This window comes from Lethenteron reissneri, chromosome 26 (genome assembly GCF_015708825.2).
Source record: "Lethenteron reissneri isolate LAM-NWPU_2019-01 chromosome 26, ASM1570882v1, whole genome shotgun sequence".
NCBI classification, from domain to species: domain Eukaryota; kingdom Metazoa; phylum Chordata; class Hyperoartia; order Petromyzontiformes; family Petromyzontidae; genus Lethenteron; species Lethenteron reissneri.
The window spans coordinates 20,081,989-20,103,890 of record NC_083804.1 but is presented as its reverse complement, the minus strand read 5'-3'; the positions used below and the strand labels follow the sequence as shown (position 1 = coordinate 20,103,890).

The window sequence follows — 21,902 nt, the reverse complement described above, 5'->3', positions numbered from 1 at the left end:
ATTAGTTAACATCTATTTTGACCACGAAGTTCATGAAGCCTTTAATGGCTGTACCGGAGGAATTTCCATCCGCTCACTCAGAGGAGGAGTTGGAGGCGCTGCTGCTGAACCTGGAGCTTGCCACTATGAGGTGGAGCCTTACCATCAGCCCTACCAAAACTAAGCACTTGCCTGGGTATTTTGCACCATCGGACACTCCACTCCACAACTCCCTATTGGTGATGGGGCAGTTGTGGAGAGAGTGGAGAGTTTCCCATACCTGGGCAGTGTGCTCATGACCGGCTCCGGTTCGACAGCAGCGATCTCACTCCGAATCAGTCGAGCAGCATTATCTTTTCATCAGTTGCTTAACACTGTATGGAAGTGACCTAGTCTGTCGCTTCGTATGAAGCTTCAGGTCTTCTCGGCCATGGTCATTCCCTCCCTTCTCTACGCATGTGATGAGTGGACCCCCCTAATGGAACATCTTCGTCGGTTAGAAACATTTAGGCTGGCCCGCTTATGATCCATCCTGGGTTTAACCAGGCTGGATTGTGTGAGGAGCTCACAAATCCTTGAAAAATCTGGACAAAGTCCCAACAGTGAGTTCCTCCGGCAGGCAAGGCTACGTTGGCTGGATCCTGTCGACCCGCATGCCCAGTCACCGCATGCCTAAAGAGAGGGGGCTAAACGGGCGTGGCATGGGTTCGAGAAGAGATGGAGTGATGTGGTACAAGTGGATGTGGAGCTGAGTGAACTTGCCGATGACTGGTACCAGCGGTGTCAAGATCGGCCTCTGTGGAGTAGGCTCGTGAAGGACGCTACTGGGCAGTTGGAGGCAGTCACCTTCCAACAGGAGTGACGCTCACAACAATGAGCGGAGCGCCGGGGGGCTAAAGCACAGCAAGTTGGCACAGTAGAGAGCACAGGTGGTGCATCAACCAGTCATCTCAGTCAGTTGACCCGTGGCACCTGGGTCTGCCCTGTGACCTCCTGCCAGCGGGCCTTCGACACTTCACGTGGCTTCAACGTGCACATAGTCTGGCGCAAGCGTCGTGGTGTCATCACTGCCACTTATTGTTGTTGTGTGTAAGTCAATGTGTGTGTTTGAGTCGCTGTGTGTGTGTGCAAGTCGATGTATGTGTGTGGGTCGATATGTGTGTATGTGGAAGACGATGTCTGTGTATAAGACGATGTGTGTTTGTAAGTCCATGTGCGTGTGTGTAAGTCGATGTGTGTAAGTCGATGTGTGTGTCGATCTGTGTGTCGATCTGTGTGTGTATCAGTCGATGTGTGTGTGTGTAAGTCGATATGTGTGTGTAAGTCAATGTGTGTGTCAGTCTGTGTGTGTGAGTCGATATGTGTGTAAGTCGATGTGTGCATGTGGGGGTCGATATGTGTTTGTGTAAGTCGATGTGTGTGAGTTTATGTGTGAGTCAATGTGTGTATGCAAGTCGATGTATCTGTGTGTGTGGGTCCATGTGTGTGTATGTCGATGTGTGTGTACGTCGATGTGTGTGTGTAAGTCCGTGTGTGTGTGAGTCTATGTGTGTGCGTGAGTCGCTGTGTGTGTGTGAGTCTATGTGTGTCAATTGATGTGTGTGTGTGTGTACGTCGATATTTGCACGTGTAAGTCGGTGTGTGAGTCGATTTGTGTGTTTGAGTACATATATGTGTGTAAGTCGATGTGTGTGTGTCTTTTTCGCCCGGGCAACGCCGGGTACTTCACGCTAGTAATTAATACATTTCAAATCTTGTTAATACTCTTTGTAATAAAGTTATTTGTCCATCTTTTTATTGCCATTAAAGCATTTTTAAACGTCCACATTGGTATCCTATAATATTGAGGGAATTGCATGTGAGAGAAAATTGAGCCGAACTCCTCCCTCTCCCTTAATAAAAAAAAAGTGTAACCCTTACAGGGTGCCAATCAGCCAAGCATGTAGATCATGCTGTTACTTTACAACAAGGACTCTGGAACAGAGTTGTGGATTTGGAGACAATATTCCCCCCCCCCCCCCCCCATCAGAATAAAGGTAATGATTTGCTGCTCTGGAAATAACACGTGACTTGTTTCTATGACTTTGGATGTTTCAACTAAATTTGAAATAACAGTATATATAGTACATTTATTTGATTTGTGTGACTAATCTTAAAAACATTAATGTTTCATGAGTATTTTATTCATGATGTGTCCTTCACTCTGCCTTTTACACCACAACTACGAAATATTAGAAAATGAACACTGCCATTAAACCCAGTCCCAAAAAAATGTAAGCAAGGTATGTAACATTTCATTTCGTTATAACAACATTTTTTGATAATAACAATTGTGATATTTGTAACACAATATTTCACATACATAAATGACCAAAACTCTGAGGTGCCGAGTCAAGCTCAATGTCACTCGAATGCCAGACAAGTGAAGTGGGGCCTTTAACTGTCTCTTAAAAGTCGGTGTTGATGGAATGTTACGAATGTGAAGTGGGATGCTGTTCCAAACGGTGGAGAAATCACGTCAGGCAGGAACGGTCCTGGTCCTTGGTGTAGAGAGAAGCTTGCGACTTGTGCTATTGTGGAGAGTTCTACCTGGAACCTTAATGCAGAGTGATGAGAGCAAAGAAAGGTGCACATGGGTACAATCATATTACAATACACCGTTTCTTTCCTACGTCATAATTCATATTTATAAATTCTACAGTGAGATGCTGGAGTCAATCATATGTCAATCTATTTCATTGAAATAGAGTTTTTCATGGAAGTGTAATGCCTGAGATACACGTCACATGCTGAAGTCGGTGTGCGCGCACGCGGCGTACAGTGGGAGCAAATAAGGACACGGGGCGCTGATTGGCTGGTCGATGTTGTCCCAAAGGAGGTGACGTGATGTCTGAGGATGGTAGCAGGTGGCAGGGAGTAATTAAGGACACAGGGCGCTGATTGGCTGAGAGGGTGTTGTTGTCGCAGAGTTGTGCCGCATTGTCTGGAAAAACATGCCACGTGGCAGCGGGGGCTGGGGGCGAGTGGCGTCGCAGGGGATGCCCCTGATTAATTGGGAATTAATTGGCTCGGGGGTAAAGACAGGGGTTTTCGGAGGAGAAGCGAGTTCGCGCCTGGGAGGAGACAGAGGATGGAAGAGTCAGAGCAGCAGAGCTAGTAACAGTATAGGGTAGCAGTGGAGAAGTGTAGGGTAGCAGTGGAGAAGTGTAGAGTAACAGTGAGACGACCAAGCCAGTAGGAAGCGGCTGGAGTGTGGGAAGAGAAGCTGATGTAGTTACGACGGAGTGGGACGGCGGAGCTGATAAAGAGCAGCCGAACTGTGGCGGAGAGAGTGGAGAGGAGAGTCGACGGAGGAGTGAAGGGGAGCGAGTGAGGCCGGCGGAACGCAGCGAGCGAGCGGAGAGCGTGGAGGAGAACTGTGGATCGGTGTTAGCGGGAGGAACGTTGAGCGATGTTCGATGGAGGAGTGTTGAGCGAAATACACGAAATAAAGTAATGAGGAAAGACAAGAAGCTGTCGTGTCGGTTCAAGCGCTACTATGTTGGACACACGTGTGCCAGGAAGAGATCCACCTCGTTGTGCACGATCCACTCTGCCGGGTGTAGATTATAGCTATTGAGTGATGCCGTCATTTCCCATGCGTCAATTATCACAACGGGGAGGTCCATAAACACACGTTGTGTCAACGCCCAAATGCGGAATGCCAGCCAGTTGCTGAAACTGGCAAGGTTGATGTCCGTCTCGCGCATATTGATGGTCTTGATGACAATGGTCGTCTGTGGACTGCGTGCGATCAGTCGTAAAATCGCGGCGCGCACGTTCAGTAACCGCCGGGAAGCGTCGACCAAGGGGAACGGCACAAAGTGGGCCCCCAGCGACACTGCCACAGCCGTCATTGGCCCACCGGAGATGGCATCCACCTTGCGAATATGGAAAAGAACACCGAGACGTCAGACTGGTGGAAAAGCGTTTTGACCCAACAATTACTAAAAAGTTCATAATGCAGAGGGATATTATGCAACGAACAAAACTATTGTTAATATAAGCAACACCATCCCCATCACCTTCTGATTAGAACACTCACTCACAATCTAAAAAAAAATAATTCAATGTTTTGTTCCACAGTGTTGTGTTCCACACCCCAAATCAGATCTGTTGAGATCAACCACGCGCATGTTGGTGCACTGGGATGCTGTTGGCATGAATGACGCAATATGAAATGAAAATATTACTGTGCACCACACCTCAAGCGCTACATGGCGAAAGTCCTTGACACGCTGCAACTGGGAACAGAAGTATGGGTAACCATGCGGAATATAGCGTAGCAAGATGTCGTTTTGGGGGTCCACGGCGAGTCCAGGTTGGTGAATTGTTGGAATGTGCAAGTTCAACTGCTTCAGGGCTGAGAACAGAGACAACAAAAACGAAGCATTCAATGTGTTATTCTATGAGCTCTGTCCACACGCAAACAACGGAAGAGGGTCACTCATCTTGTCGGGAATTATCCCTGGAAAAAAAACATCATTAACCTACTTATGGAGTCACTTTAATACAGGTAGAAACAACAGTTCCACACTGCCCACCAGGGATTATTTGTCTGTCGTGCATAGCCCCTCCTAAACATGTATGCTCCCGGATTGGTTGAAGTGCGTCACGTGAGCGCGAGCTTTCTGTCGTGCACGAATGCGCTCTCCAACTACTCCGAAGGAACGTGTTAGGCCTCTCATAAAACAGTAAACGACTCTCCTGTATGCTTTACACAGAATAGTTTGCTCTAAGTCAGTCCTTCAACATGCTTTATAATTGAGCCCACGGCAATGTGCCATTTTATTGAGGGAGCGTGTGTTGCCTTGGTGTGGTCTGGGACTTTTTATTGTCTTGTTGCCTTGCCCAAGCTTGCATTTAATGATGCAAAATCTGACGTAATTATTTAATTAACATTTATTTGTATTTATTTACTTTCTTACCTTTTTTCACTATTTTGCACCCCTATCGTTTTTTGTTTTGTTTATTTTAACTTGCTGACCAACCCCTCCTGGAAATCTGTGAAAAAAAGCTTTATAGCTCATTGGATTTCTCCAGTATATGAACCAGCTTGAGACCATCAGCCAATGTCATAACTTAGTTTACTTGTGGGAAACTGTCCAGATTCAAAGTAAGTCACTTAGCTTTCTTTTTCTTTACATTACTAATTATGCAATCTCAGTTTCCATATTTTAATGGGGCCAGGAGGGGCAGAGCACTGGTGACTTTTGCAGGAAGCAAGCAGTGCAACAAGTGACTTGCTGCTATTTATTTACCAATGTACAGGCTTCAGTAAATTTCCGCCACTGCCGAACAGCTTGGGATAGACGCCTGTGAAATAGAGAATAATATCTCATTGGGCTTTTCCAGATACAAAATGTATATCTACGTATATTCTTGTTTTCAGTCCGGGAATATGTTTGGAAGAGGCACTTCAACTCAATACAGGCCTTGCTCACCACCATAACTCCAAGATGACTTGTTCGGTGTCCAGGGTGGTTCACCACATTTGTAGGATCTTATATACATTTCAAAATGTTACTGCAATGAATGGAATATGCAAGTTTATGATTTACGTTATATGTTTCAAGCAGATACAGGCGCAGATGGCACGATGAGGTTAGATGGCAGCAGATAGCTAATATAAGGAGTCCGATGCGGATACGAGACAACAGGTGGCCTGCTGGTGTGAGGATACTTCTGGTACTTGGGGGTAAAGCTTGTGGTGAGTGAGGAGGGGGGTCTCTTACTGGGCATGGCCGAGTCCACTAGTATGTTGTACCATTGACGCACGGTGGAGTCGCCCAAGAGGTAGATGTTGCGTCTGCGGAGACATGCGGTGACCTGTTCGGCTTTGAGAAACCTGCGTCCTTTGCAGTTGGCCGGTTGCCACTCCCTATTCAGGTAATACCCAAGCTGTAGCACTCTGCTCTTCAACTCGTTGGCCCGAAAAGCATCAGCCTTGCTCTTGTCTTTCTGGATTCCACCGCACACAGGTAGCAGATGTTCCTGCACAGCTGGCAGGCAAACAGGGTCGATGTAGAGAGCGAGCATGCTCAAACGTGCACACCTACAATGCCTCAAGGTATATGAAGCTGATCGTGATGAGGTCAATAATAATGAACGGTTTCAACAGGCTAGAATAATACAAAGTTATTCGGTTTTGAAGCCAATGAGTTAAACAGATGCCAACCGTGTGATCCAATACAGGGCCAATAAAATTAGCATTCTGCTTGAATATAATATGGATCCTTGATTTCCAGTATCAAAGCATGAAAAAATAAGAATATGTTTCACCCTTTCTGGCAATAAAACAGATGTTTAGATGTTCAAACACCAAATACAATCATGTCTGCATTAACCATATGTACTTGTGGTGAACATGTATGATATATTCTTTAAGCTGGAAAAGCCTGATGAGCTATGATTCTATTTTTCACAGGTGTCCATCCCAAGCTGTTCGACAGTGGCGGAAATTCACTGAAGCATTGGGAGATAAATAGCAGCAAGTTACTTGCCGCTATGCTTCCTGCAAAAATCACGAGTGCTCTGCCCCTCCTAGCCCCATTTAAATAAGGCAACTGATATTGAATATTTAATAATGTAAAGAAAAAGAAAGCGAAGTGACTTAGAAGGGAAATAATAAAATAATAAACATAAAACATAAAAATTCTTACGACGTTTCGATTGCAACACAAGCAATCATCATCAGGTGTGAAAACTACAGCAAGAAAATGTTTTTTTATTGCTGTAGTTTTCACACCGAAAAAAACAAGATTATGAATCCCTGCAGTCACGAAAGCTTTAAATCGAAAAAAGCTAAGTGACTTGCTTTGAATCTGGACAGTTGCCCACAAGTCAACTAAGGTATCACGTTGACTGATGGTCTCAAGCTGGTGACCAAACAATACACGAAAATGTTTTTTTAGAATCACAATCTTTATTTAGACTGGAGAAATCCGATGAGCTATAAAGCTCTTTTTCACAGATTTCCAGGAGGGGTGGGTCAGCAAGTTACAACAAACAATAAAAAATCACAGAGATAAGATTTCATAGATATTTGAATTTAACAATAAAATCAGTGGTTATTTGTAAATATTGTAATTGGCCGTCATATGACAGGTTCATAAAAATGTAATTTAATGAAAAAGACAAAAATATAAAGATTGTATTGAATTTATTCAATACATATTTTCTCTATTTAGCAAATTTGCTGTAAGTTGACGATCATTATTCTGTAATGGTGTGCAAAACGAAAATATATAACACGAAAACAGTTTCAATGGGCGAGCATCAGCATCAATGGGTGGGCTAAAAGTAAAAAAAAATCCACCAGTAGGTTTGTTCGATCAACAAATAATCCAATTTGATCCAGAAATAATGTGACAGGAATCACTTTACTGATTTTAAAAAAATCGCCCTGCTTGATCACGACTTGATCGCATAGACACATGTATTCAAAATGGAATAGCTCGATCACTGCTCAATCACTGGGATGTCACATAGACGCATGTGTTCAAAATGTCATAGCTCGATAAGTGCTAAATCAGAGCTTTATCGGAGTTCGATTGGTGCTCAATCAAAGCTCAATTGGTGCTGGATCAGAGTTCAATCGGTGGTCGATCGGTGCTCAATCAAAGCTCGATCAGTGCTCGATCGATGCTCAATCAGAACTCGATCGGAGCTCAATCGGTGCTCGATCAGTGCTCAATTGGTGCATGGTTGGAGCTCGATCAGTGTTTGATTGGTGCTCTATTGGAGTTTGTTCGTTGCTCAATCGGTGCTCGATTGGTGCTTGATTGATGCTCGTTCAAATACACCAACCTACTCAAAATGTCATGGTTCGATCGGTGCTCTATTGACGCTCCATAGAAGATAATTTGTACGTACTCTATGTTGAATTTATTTTGCACCATACATAGCCAACCATGCTAATCGGAGGTGTGTGAGAAGTACAATAAAGTAAATACAAAAGGCAGTTCTAAAGAAATGAGTTTTTTTCTAATATCGGAAGGAAGAGCATTCGAGATGGCTGCAGAAGCCCATCTGAAAGTGTGTGATGCAGTGACAATTTATTTCGATAGCTAGCCAAACGCCACTGCGAGCATGACCAGCGTTTGCGTGATGGTTTATGCTCCTTGACGAGATCAGTAAGGTATTGTGGTTAATTGGTTGCAAGCACTGTGTGTGTAATGAGTGCGACCTTATAATAAATTTGCTCAGCAACCAGAAGCCAATGCAGCTTGGTGAGCACTGGATGGACATGGTCGGATCTTTGAGTATCCGTCACAATGGGCCAAATAACTTTATACATGCTGCAGCTTGCTAATGTTTCTGCCAGACATCCCATAGAGTAGTGAGTTGTAATAATTGAGCCTTGTCGATACTATGCTACATGTCACTGTGTTGACTCAATAGAGATCGGATGTGTCTTAGAGCCCTTCATTGGAAATTGTAGGACCTGACTATATTTTGCACATGGTGCTCAAACGACATATTCTAGTCGAGTATGGTGCCGAGGCTCTTTAGATGAATATAAAACTGAATCATGTATTCTGCGACTGCCACACCTGATCTTCCTCAAAGTTTTTTACCTGAATGCCAACCAGCAGATATCTAAATTTGATGTCACTCTCTTGTGTACAATTGTGTATCATCAGCATATTGATGGAACTTGATGTCACGCGATGAGATGACATTGGCGATCGGAGAGACATATTTTTAAAATAGGAAGGCCCCAGGATGGACCCCTGTGGTAGGCCAACTAGGCACAGCATAGGCGATGACAGTTAGTTACCTAGCTTGACTAACTTTGATGGTCCATTTGTAGTGACTTATATGGAATCAATCTGGTGTTTAGCACCAGCTACTGTCACAAGAGTAGAACTGTACGTCTTGAGTCTCTCTCTGGCACCAGAGTGGATATGACATGGAAGCGGACCCTAGGGGGCATAGTTCTGGTGAGGGTCAGAGAGAGAGCAAGTGAGGACGTGATACACTGTGTGAACCCGAGAGGGTACGTGACCGGGGCAGGGTAGCAAGGGGGCCTGAAAGGGGGCTCTAGGGACACGTGATATGGCCCAGAGCCTTCTAGTAGATTCTAGAAGGGGGTGTGGCAGAGGACGGAGTGAGGCCACGCTAGGGTGCATAAAAGGGAAGTCCCAAGAGCGATCGAGGCTCTCTGTTGGAATGGAACCCGTCGTTGCTACGTCTATTCGATCCTCGGTCCTGGGTCTTCGGTCTTCGATGTTTACGCATGGCATCGTGGGTCAGGCAGTGTGTTACTGACTGACCCGGTTATGTAGTTACCCCATTGTGGTCTAGTTGACCTAGATGTAGAACCAGTGTACGTTTATGTAGTTACCCTGTTGGGGTGTTGTAATAAACGTGTTGCCTCCAAGAACAAGTGTGTGCCTCCGTATAACACGCTACACATGTAGGTATGACTCAATCTGCCCTAGCAACGTTAAATAGCCACACGACGAGTATGTCTTGGTCGATGGTGTCGAAGGCAGCTGAGAGATCGAGGCCAAGCAACACTGCGGTGCACCGGCCATCCATGATTTTGTAGAGTCCATCAGAAATCTTGAGTAGAGGCGTTTCAGTGATGCGGGACTTCCGGTATGCTGACTGCAATGTGTTGAATCTGCCCATTAAAATTGTACTCAGGTTTGGGATAGGGAAATAGTTTGTGGGGTCACTACAGCTCAAGCCAAATTTTTCAAGAGCGGTGTTACCTGCACTATTTAAAACCATTATGGAAAAGAGCCCTCGCTGAATTAAAGATTTGCCAGTTGGACGATCAGCGGTACAAGCATGTCCAAACATGATTTAAAATTGACGTGTAGATGTAGTCGAGTGACGATGTCTTATATGGTCGCTGTGCGATGAACATGGACACCTCTGCCACTGAGATTGGTGCCAGGGTCTCGAGTTTTGGTTCTAGGATGATCAAACTCACATGGCAGACTGGGAGAATGCGTTGACTTCAAGTTAGAAACTGCCGTTTTGACCGTCACTATTTCATTGGCGAAGAACGTCGCAAGTGCTGTACACAGACCAGGTTGCCTCGTTGATGAGTGGTTGGAGTGCAACAGACCCTTCACGAAGTGCCACAGAGCATGGGGGTTGCGAGCTGACTCATTGAAGCGCAGAGCATAGCATGATCTGTGAGACTCAATAATGAGTTGTTTGGCAGATCTGCAGGCAGCTCTGTAAGCGAGTCACAGTCTCAAAATCAGTGTTCTTCCAAAGATGCTCCAGCCACCTCCGGGACTGCTTTGCTGCGATTGCCTCCAGTGACAGATAGTTACTGCGCGCGTTTCCCTTTCTCTTTGTACTTATTCGGATGGGCACGAGTTCATCAAGAACAGCAGTGATGTCATTTTCTAATTGAGCTGCAAATGAATCGACTGTCGATGCAGGATTTAGACACGCCGATGAAGACCGGATCTTCTTACGGGAAAGCATCGTGGTCCAGTCATTTATAGTTTTTCTATGATATCGTTGGAACGGTTAGGCTATCAATCTGTAATGCCACTTTGCACGTCACGTGACTGATTTGAAATACCCACATCTTAAATAACAATGTGCTTCACAGTTATGGCATCGGCGGATGTGAAGATGTGATCCAATATATTTCCCGAGCGACATGTTACATCAATGATGTGCTGGGTTAAACGGTGATTGTAGTTAAAGTTGGCGAGATCACTATTGATTTTACCACACCAACCAGTTGATCCGGGACAGTTCAGATCACCACAGATGATATAGCGAGAGCACATTGGCCTACAGTTTAGCAGACTGGAAAGCTCGGAAAAGAATTGTGACAGCAGTGAGGGCGGCGGTGGATTTATGAGCGTGGTGGTAAGCCTCCGCAAGCTGTTCGTTTTTTTCACAAGCAGCAGCTGGAATGACGTAATTGTTGATGAGTCGCTGAGGACTTTCATGCAGATGTCTTCACAGTGAATCAGTTCAATCCCTCGACCATCTGGGCTGCCAGTGCCAGGCTTCTTAAGATGGTGCCGATGTAGGTGCAGCCTCAAGCTTAATTTCGGCCGGTGAGTCATCATATACCCAGGTTTCGGGAACGGCCAATATGTCAAGTTCACAATCGTTCATCAGATCGTGGATCAATTCCATCTTGTTGACTAAAACGTGCATTGATCAATCCATAGTGTTTTGCATCGGCAGCAGTATGACGATGAAGGCGCTCTTCTGTGATCGTGTGGATGTAGGGCACAAGAAGAACAGACCAGATCTGCAGCACAACCATGTGCGAGGCACTGCAACAAGTGATAAACATGGTCGGGTAGGGGTCAGCATTTCCACAGCAAACTATAGAACAGTGGGTGCGGAACTCGAGTAGTTTGACCCGGCAATCCGCACTCCTTTCTGCACGTTGGATCCTGGCCCGAGTTTGCTAGTGAGTCCCACCGCAGTATCAGCGATGTTTAGGTGAGATATAATTGATTTGTCTATCCAGGCCAAGATAAGTTGCCGGCACAGATCCCCATTCTCCAGGGAAGATGGGAGGCATTGCCTTGACCACACCGCTCAGCTTGCTCAGCTGGAGTCCTGCGAGAGCAGGGCCTGGCCGCAAGCAGCTGTGCAGCAGCAAAAGCAGAATTTGCAGTGTTACCATCGCAAGGTATTGTAGCTGTTGTTGCTTCTGTTATTGCTGTTTTTGTTGCTGATGTTTCTGCTTTTGCTGCTGCTGTTATTACTGTTGTCTTTTCTTCTGTTTTTGCTGCTTATGCAACAGTTGTTGCTGACGCTGTTGTTGCTCTGCTACAAGGCAAGTCCTCGCTGAGTGATGCAGCAACACGGGAAGCCTCCAACAAAATCAGTCCATTTTAGCTTATATGTGTGCTTTGAAGCAAGAGCAGGCTGCGCAAGTCCACATCAAAGAGAAGCCACAGAGCCAACTAGTCTTTGAAATTTTAACCAAAAATAAAACCCAATTAAAATTAAAGTAAAATCGTTAATAAGTTTGAGATAAAAGGAATAGGGTAACCAAAAATAAGAAAAAGGATGGGTCTCCTCTGTGGGTCTTCCCTTTTCATGATGCAACATGCTTGGACCAATGCTCGCACACATGCACTCACTTTTGCAATGCATCTTGAATAATAAGTAAATTGAAAAGCAAAAATTTGATATTTTATATCACACGTACACATACTAAAATAAACTAACACGTACCTGGCAAAAACAGGAGAATTTCCGTAAAAACTTTTATAGATATATTTAGGCGTTTAAAAGTGAAACATAGTGATGGTGAAAAGGAAGATAAGTGGAAGAAAATCAGAAAGCCCACACAAGGCACACAAACACGTGTACACATCCGCATCAGAAAATTATTTCTCGAGGATAGTCCATTGATTTGAAAAGCTCTCTAAAGTGGAACAGAGGTAAAAATGTGTCACACCAATATTTAATCAGTTGAACAACAGGCTTTCGCGACCAATATCCATAAGAGGTTTTTGGGTTACTTCGCGTAAATATAAATGTATTATTAAACCCGCCACCACCCGATACATCCAATTAGTAAGGATTGTCACGTAAACAGAACATGCCAATTCCTTACGAGTACAGCACACGGGTGTCGCCTGATGATGCTAGTTGTAAATACTGGCAAAACGTCGTACTCAAATTTTAAATGTTGTAGATTTACTCTCCAACACACCGGTGTGCTGGACTAGTAATGAATTGGCATGTTCTGTTTCTGACAAACATTACTAAATGGCTGTGTCGGGTGGTGGTGGGTTTAACGACACATTTATATTTACCTCAAAAAACCCTTTATTATGGACCAATATGTAAGGTTGCTACAATAAAAGCAAGTGCTGTCTGACTGTGGTTTACTATATTATATCCAGGCGCGATTCATCCACTAGGGACGTTGTGCCGCCGCCCCACCAAGCAGCTCGATATGAGAAATTATTTTTCCAAAAAATACTCTTCTATAAATTGTTTTGTTGTGTTTTTTTTTATGTAATGATTCTTGCATCGTGAATTGCCTTATGAAGATAGCATTTTAAGTTGTTCATATTAGAAACCGCTGCAACACCGCAGTCTGATTTGTGCCTCGGGGAGATCTTGGGCGGCTATGATGGCGTCCAAGTGAGAGATGTCCCCCTTCATTCGTTGAGATTAGCTTCGCATTTTAGCCACGCCGTTTGAGACCCATTCAGGGTGGTGAAAAGGGCGCCCATGGCTGTGATGACGATGTCACAACGCTAGGTTGCACTGTGCAAATGTAGCAGGTCAGAGGAAACAACAGCAATGGCGATAGAAACAGGTGCAGCAAACGAAGAATTGGCAAGGGACACTGTGGAGTCACTCCTAATATTCAATTTGAAAGGATGACTATGCAGGCGAAGTTGAATGTCAAGCTACTGGGTCCTGATCAACCGAAAATTGACTTCAACCAGCGCTCAGGCGACCAGAGAAAAGCATACGCAAGGACATTTAGCCAGAGCTGGTATGCTAGAAAGGCATACCAGCATACTATGTGGATTTGCAAAGCAGAATACACTTTTCTGTTTCCCTTGCCAACTTTGATGTATAGTAAGCTATGTTAATTATTGAATGGCAATTTAATGGGTTGATTGAAATGTGGTTAAGCATGTAGCCGAATAGCGTTCATGTGGCCTTGAAACCAGAAGTATTTGTTACATTGCACTTAATCGTGGCTTAAACCACAAATCAAATGTGTAGGCTAATGTCAGTATAGGCCTAGCTTTCCATTCGACAATGTAGTCAGTGTAAAGTGATGTTACAGTTGCCACAGATAACAGTGAGACAGTGGCCACACAACGAAACAAGCTCCAATTAAAAGTGAAGTAATAGCAGGGCCTGTGTACATTGTATTAATGTCGCCAGCAATGGCGGCTCCTGCAAAATTTCTCAGGGGGGGCAAATGTCTGGATGATTGATAAGGATAAGGTCCACCCATGCAATGGATAAATTAACAGCTTAAGCATGTAAAGGCAACTTCACTTCTTTAATATTAATGAAAAATAAAGTGACTCTTACAATACATCTTGTTTGTTTCTATACTTACTATTAAAACAAACCACTCAAGTTTATTTTATTAAAGATTCCACTCGGTGGCGATAAATTATATTGTTGGATGAAACGTGCTTACGTATGATGACGTTAGCACGTATGATGACGTAAGCACGTTAGGGCTTGCCCTCCCGGAAGCCATAGAGAATGCATTGGAGCGCCCCCCGGTCGAAAAAAAACATCTTTCAATGTAAGTCTATGGGGCCACTCGGGGCGATTCTCAGCCGGAGTGAAATCGCCCAAAAAGAGGCGGTACTCCACAGAACGTGACATGACGCTGATTGGACTATATCCAGAGGCACAGTGACGGGTAGCGTGACTCTGTGGTTCAATGACATTGGTGGTGCGTCGCCCAATCGCCCTAATGAAGAAACCGCCCCTGGTCGCCAGTGAATTCTGATCAAAGCTTTTTGTGTAGGCGGGTGTACGACGGTATGTGGCTGTTATTGTACAGTATGCGGTGTCTTGGTTTCCTTGGCTAATTTGTTGAGTCGTGTCAGCTGACCTTTAATTGTTCTTTAGGCTTTTGGCAGTGTCAAAGGGGTTGTGTAGTGTGGACTTGAGGGTCATGGGGACAGCATTTTAGTGCTTTATTGTTTTGTATTGTTTATCAATGCCTACCGTTGGTAGATAAGACAGTTATATCACTTTCACGGGAAGGCCAATAACATGACGAGGATTTTCTTAATTAGAACACCATCTTTTCAGAGGTCACAGACAATAGCCCCACCTAGTGGAAATGTCACGAGCCGCTGCTGATTATAACGAGTGGACAATATCTTCTTGGTTCTTTCGGTAAAGTCACGTAGAATGGAAATAATAAAATAATAAAAATAAAACATAAAATAATTCTCACGACGTTTCGGCCACAACACAAGCAGCCGTCCTCAGGTGAAGAACAGGTCTGTCGGAAAGACAGCGTCTGAATGAACACCACCAAGCTTGGCAGCGTATATTTAAGCTGGGTTTAGAGGAGGAAGGGCGCCTTGACAAAGGAAGTTGCATATCAACAGAGGAATTTAGCATATTTATGCTAAATTTTAAAATGTAGCATATTTATGGAAAAACTGTTCTATTTCTGATGGTCTGAAATCCGTTTTAGCTAAAGGGCTAAACTTTGCAGTCACACCTAGACACATACCAGTTAATGATAACTGCCCAAGTAGATGTGCCATTTTCTGTACTTTTTAGGCATAAGCAATTACGAAATAACACTTACTACACAGGAACAAAAATTGTGTTACATATTGTTTGAGACCCATTCAGGGTGGTGAAAAGGGCGCCCATGGCTGTGATGACGATGTCACAACGCTAGGTTGCATTGTGCAAATGTAGCATCATCAGCTCCATCGTTCCACCTATCACCATGTGCTCCTGTCTGGCCTTTATAGTTTTTAAAACAAGTTTAAAATATGTTAAATGATCAAAACAGTAGCTCCCAACATTTTTCTTGTTGTGAAACGCTTATCATTCCTATTACGTGTATACCTCTACTCGCAAATATATAGTTTGTGTTTAAATTCACGCAATTAATATGTAGTGAACATTGACTAACGTTTCATCCACAAAAATACATCCTCTGTGTTTTCTGGTGGGACTGGTGCTATTAATATGCACCTACAGAATAAAGTTTCGTACAGCTCACAATGGAGTGATATGGCAAGCCACAGGCCAGGTTCCTTTTTTACGGTTCTAAGCGCTGCAATGTTGTGTCTTATATATAGTTTTTCTTGGGTTAGATCGTGTAAATATATAAATGTGTCATTAAACCCGCCACCACCCGACACAGCCAATTAGTAATGTTTGTCACGTAAACAGAACATGGCAATTCGTTACTAGTAACGCACACCAGTTCCTTAAATAGAGGGGAAGATGTGATGACGTCTCTTGTGAGCCCTTCACGTGCGAATGAATGCATCTAAATTGCAATGGGTATCTATTGCCAGTTGGGTTATTCATATATCAATATACGTTATGCATGCACATTATGCATGCACACTGTCCTTGTACATCCTGTCGTTTGCGTGCAATAAAATAGCAGTACCTGTTATTGTCTGCGTACAGGTAATCCCCATTGATGTATGATGACCTATGTAGGCATGCATTTAAACATTCATTATTTGATTGACTTCCAAGCAGCACTAAACCTGTAACTATCCGAACGGTTAAAAAAAATTTCTCTCAATTTCGATAGATTCTCTAATTAGCCTTGGCCAGTAGTAACTAGTTTTGCACAGAACTTCAAATCAAAATCAATTTAGTGTCCTTGTTGGCACATGTGTTCTGCTACTGCCGACAGTTGCATTTAGGAGTATTTAATATTTATTTGGTGTTCTTTTAGTCTTGTGCTGATCATTCGTCCTGTCTGCCCAACATTACATTTGCCACAAGTGCAATTAATCCAGTACACACCTTCTGATAATTGGTTCTTTACCCTTCTATCTGGCAACAAAACTGACACCTTTTTACAAGGAGTCATGTTTGCATAGACCGCAATACCTGCAGTCATGAATACAAACAAAAGACATAACTCTGATAATGTGCACTGTCCTTGAAGTTGATTGGTCCACACCCGAGACAGCTTTCCTTCGAGCCTAGTCTCACATGGGTTGGACCAGAAGACGCCAAAAGGCGCACAACTCAAAGACAATGCACCATCAGAGTATGAGAGCTCGGGGCAAACATCTACACTGTGTAGATGTGTAGATGTTTGCCCCGAGCTCTCATACTCTGATGGTGCATTGTCTTTGAGTTGTGCGCCTTTTGGCGTCTTCTGGTCCAACCCATGTGAGACTAGGCTCGAAGGAAAGCTGTCTCGGGTGTGGACCAATCAACTTCAAGGACAGTGCACATTATCAGAGTTATGTCTTTTGTTTGTATTCATGACTGCAGGTATTGCGGTCTATGCAAACATGACTCCTTGTAAAAAGGTGTCAGTTTTGTTGCCAGATAGAAGGGTAAAGAACCAATTATCATATTTTGACTGGCAAATGAGGTCCCCATAGTACACACCTTCTGTTGATAGCTTCAGTAATACATCTTTAGTACCAGATATTCTTTTCTATATTTTATGTACTGTGCCAAATCTGACTTGGATGTTTTATTTTTTTCCAAAAATCTGGCTAGTTTATCAGTTACTCCCGCAATGTATGGTATTTTAATAGTTTTAAGTACTTGGTCAGTTTAAACTCTCGTGTTATTTTATTTTGTTTTGGCATTCAGTGCCCTGTTGTTTTGCGCATCATTGTAACCGTTCAATTGCAGCACTGCTTTAACATGTTTAATTTCACTTCTCAGACTATCACCATCTGACACGTTCTTAGCCCGATGTACGAGCATCTTGATGAGAGAAGATGTCTGTCCTGCGTAATGGTGAGACTGTGCATTCAGATAGGCGTCAGTGTGCATTTTATTTCAGTAAATGATGTGTGTTATTTTACCATTTTGGCCACGCCCGAGAAAAATATCCAGAAATAGATGATCTCGCGAAAGCCTACGTGTTAAAATGTTGTATCTTGTGTAGGCCCTAGAGATTTCACACGTCCCCCCAGGAATACACATACTATGGGGTGCGAACCACCCATTTATAGCAACACCTGACTGAATTTGTATCCATGACACCACCTACCCAAAGAATACCAAATTAGAAGATGTATAGTGTCAGAGTGACATCTGGCTTCACATTCTCAATTTTGTATGCTCTAAATATAAGTTTAAAGAGGAAACCTACCTTCACCGTTAACAAGTATGCTGGAACTTCCATTTGCTTTAAGATATGCATGTGTTTTTTCTCTGTAAAATAAAATTGAGAATTACATGTAAAGGTTTTGCGACAAGGAAAAGTTACCAGTCATTAACTATCCTTTATCCACTTCTGTATGCATTTCATTTATGTTAAAATAAATAAATTAACATGCAGTAAACTTTATAAAGAATGCAAAACTCCTTGTGCATTTCTGGAGACCCCTGGGGCTTAATTCTGGTATTACTTCTCGCCAACCTTTACATCAGACTCCACTGCACCTTCATAACACATCTTGGTCTCCAATATCACTTCTACGTGGATGACATCAACCTTTTACTCACTATCACACCAGGATCCACTGACTACAACCTAGAAAGTACATCAGTACTAAACACTATCAAAACATGGCTCACAAATAACTTTTTAAAACTAATCATACAAAAACGGAGCTCCTCATAACTAGCGCTAAACAACAAAGTAAATGTCTATATTGCAGACCTCTTGCCGATACAACCAACCAACAGAGTATACAGCCTGGGCATCACATTATACATCAGCCTAGATTTCTGAGAACATATCTCAAAAAAAACATGCACTACCATCTACGCAACATAGCTATGAAGAGCAGACCATGCCTCATGAACAGATTCATAATCTCTCGGTTAGATTATTGCAGCTCACTACTTTTTGGCATACCTCAAACACTTACAACCTCTTCAACCCATCCGCAGAATAGTACTCTTTGGTTCTTTCGGTAAAGTCACGTAGGTATAAAATTATAAGATTATTAAATTTTATACCTACATGACTTTACCGAAAGAACCAAAGAGTATGGATTCCTGCAGTCACGAAAGCTTCAAATAAAGATCCAAAATTATGTCGCTCGATTAATTGTTAACCTCCAGAAAACTCCCACATCACACAAACTCAAAAAAGGTACACTGATTACCAATCAAATACATAATATACTTCAACATCCTATTAAACATAAGTACATTTATAAATGCGTAAATCTAATAACCTAGGTTATCACGAGTGCAAAATACACAACCAAGTTCCACCTTACACCAGAAACATACAGATCAAGCAAAACAACCCATACACTACTGAGTTTTAATGTGATGGAGCTTTGAGTGGCAGATTTGCGCCAGAACGGCGGCACATATGTAAACAAACATTTTGTTTTACTTTAATTGATTTGTAGTATGCTTAGATTTTTTTAAAGCAAGCAAGGCATTTCAGTAATCTAACCATGAAAAAATAAAGCATTTCAGCATCAGGTTGTGACCGCGTTGGTCTAAGGGGAGCTATGTTGCGTAAGTGGAAAACGAGATTTTTGTAATGTCACATATTTGGGCCTCAAATGTCGAATTGAGTTATATAATAACACCCAGGTGTGACCTCAGAGGAAAACCATTTAATTGATGCACTTGATGTAGAGCCCAATAACATAATGTCTGACTTATTACAATTGAATTAACAAAACATATGTAAATTATCACATCGATCCAGGATTTACGAATCACTGGGTCTGAAACGTGGCACGGTTAATGGCCTCTCATGTACAACTCTGAATAAGGACCACTTCGTGAAACATCAGCCAGCTTGTGCGATACTGCCAATATACTTATTCTTTTATTTTTCCCTAAATTGCTTTAAAAAATATATCTCAATGAGCTAAGCACTTGCCTTGTGAAGAGTTCTTCATGCTCTTTGCTCAAGCTGTAGACAGTGTTGTTGGAGAAGAACCACTGCAGGGAGGTACAGGGTACATGCTGTGGCTCGTAACAAAGCCAGGGCTCACCAAGTACCGGTTCTGTGAGGTTACACAGCTTACGGCCTTTGGTCAGTAACCGTGCCCCACACTCCATCGTCTCCTGGCTGGCCTTATTCACCCCAAAAATTCCCCAAAATTGAATCTTTACAGGAAAGGCCTCACGCACCACCTCAAGCGCAGCTACTGCCTCGCTCGAGTGTACAAACAGCACATCAACGTTTGTCACTCCAGGCCAGCGTAGGACAAACGAGAGCGTGTAGGTGCCATTGGAATGATCTTCCAGAACGCCTATCGCGGATGACATCCTCTTTTCACTGAATACACGGCCGATGAGGAAGTCTCCACCGTGGCCCTTCGCTCTGCCCCTGTAGTCTTTTGTTTGGACATGCACTGTTAAGACATCGCCCACGTGGTATTCACGATTAGGGTCAAGGATTTTGAAGGAGCTGCCTTTGTGAGAGGTGGTGCCATCGAGGTCACTGAGCGTTGACTCAAGGGTGAGCCGGTCGTGGCATGGCACCGTCACATCAGGGTAGGTGCCCAGCTGCTTGGGGTCATTGGCGAAGCGTGAGAGGTCCTCCAGGGGGAGAGGTGAGCACATGTCATTCTTGTCACCCATGTCATGCTTGACACTCAGTTCACCACCTATAATCACCAGGGAGATGTCCTGCAACAGGGTCCATATCCACAGAGATATTTGAAATTATAGTATTTGAATTATAATTACATGAAAATAAATAATGCAGTACCTCTTGCATATAACTTGGTAGAAGCAGGAAATGCCTTCTTTCAAAGCCTATAACAAAACCATACAAATTGTATATGTATAGCATCTACATTTCAGCATATCTCATGATACTGCACAGAAAAAGTTTGCATGTTTAATGTTGTAGTCAAAGTCGTCGTTAAATAGGAAGAAAAAAGGGAAGGTCTTGGTTCTCGACATCAATTGCAGCAAGGAGTTGACAGCATGGATGACTGGGGGGAGTTATTTACAGCAATAAATCATGTTTTTTCTAAAACTACTCACTACTAACCCTGGTACCTCTACTTTCATACCAGTAATTGAATATGATTACGTGAATAGGTCAGTGCAAATCACAGCATAACACAGTCTCTGCACTTCATTCAGCTCTACACTTTATTTTTCGATTTAAAGCTTTCGTGACTGCAGGGATTCATCTTCTTGGTTCTTTCGGTAAAGTCACGTAGAAGGGAAGTAATAAAATAATAAAAATAAAACATAATAAAATAAAATAATTCTCACGACGTTTCGGCTACAACGCAAGCAGCCGTCTTCAGGTGAAGAATGAGACACTACCAAACTAGGAGCTTATATATAAGCTGCGTTGGAGGTGGAAGAGCGCCTTAACAAAAAGAATGTGCATATGAAGAGGAATTTAGCATATTCATGGTAAATGCATAGGCGTTGGGCGGGGGGGTTTCAAAGTCATATTATGCCCATGCATTATGCAGGATCAGCAGCACCAAGGGGGGGGTGCAGGGATTAGCAGTAACAAAGGAAAGGAATGTTAATGATATGTAGCTGCAGTTACTCAACAACCACGTAGAAAACTAAAGTATAAACTACATAAAAAACTAAAGTATAAACTGCATAGCACCATCAGTATACTTACTATACTATACAATAAGCTGAGTTAATAACAGCAAGTAATACATTACAATTCTACGTCGTAAAAATTCTATAATATGCTTCCATCTAAACTTTATTCTCTTACATCACACGAGCATATACCGTACTGCCATAGATAAACCCAACATTAAATTATATACTGTATTGCTGTAAACCAACCTATACCTTATACATTTTAATATAATACTATGTATTATTCTACACACCCTAATGTGTATCGAAATGGTTTTTTACGTCCTTCCAATGATTGCTAAGCCAGAATCCATCTTCTCGGTTAAAATTGTCTCTGTGTTTGTATATGTGGATCGCCTCATGAACGAATCTCTCATGATAGCCAGATGGCTTGCAGAGAACCTCTGTCTTGGAGAAGTCAATATCATGTGAGCCCACTGAGTTGTAACAGTGATCTGCCACGGCTAAGGTGTTTGTCCTACCGTGTTTCAGGTCAGCTTTATGTTCACGGATGCGGCCCGAGACATGTCGTTTGGTTTCCCCAATGTAACTGCTACCACAGAGGCAACTTAGTTTGTAGACGCCAGGGTACTGTATGTCTGGAACCACATCTTTTACAGACGGTACCAGATCACGGATTTTATGTACTGTGTTGAATCGGACCTGGATCTTGTGTTTAATCAAGATTTTGGAGATCTTTT

At 43.1% G+C, this 21,902-nt stretch overlaps 1 protein-coding gene across 1 annotated transcript; it reads right to left on the bottom strand.

The window, feature by feature from the left end:
• Nucleotides 1-2,024: 2,024 nt before the first annotated feature.
• On the bottom strand, nt 2,025-20,577 carry LOC133347971 (NXPE family member 3-like). Its single transcript, XM_061560735.1, has 4 exons — nt 19,508-20,577; nt 5,754-6,133; nt 4,224-4,381; nt 2,025-3,899 (listed from the first exon to the last, which is right to left on the bottom strand). Exons 1-4 carry the CDS (start codon nt 20,212-20,214, stop codon nt 3,516-3,518), a joined length of 1,629 nt encoding a protein of 542 aa, XP_061416719.1. The 5' UTR covers nt 20,215-20,577; the 3' UTR covers nt 2,025-3,515.
• Between the last annotated feature and the right edge of the window lie 1,325 nt (nt 20,578-21,902).

What these genes read in the sequence shown, in the direction of transcription:
- LOC133347971 (XM_061560735.1), bottom strand. Translation starts at nt 20,214, where the DNA reads ATGGGTGACAAGAATGACATGTGCTCACCTCTCCCCCTGGAGGACCTC. An exon ending in CATGAAGAACTCTTCACAAG is followed by an intron (nt 6,134 to 19,507) that starts GCAAGTGCTTAG and finishes TCTAGCCTGTTG; the next exon opens with AAACCGTTCATTATTATTGA. An exon ending in TTCGCCATGTAGCGCTTGAG is followed by an intron (nt 3,900 to 4,223) that starts GTGTGGTGCACA and finishes CATATTCGCAAG; the next exon opens with GTGGATGCCATCTCCGGTGG.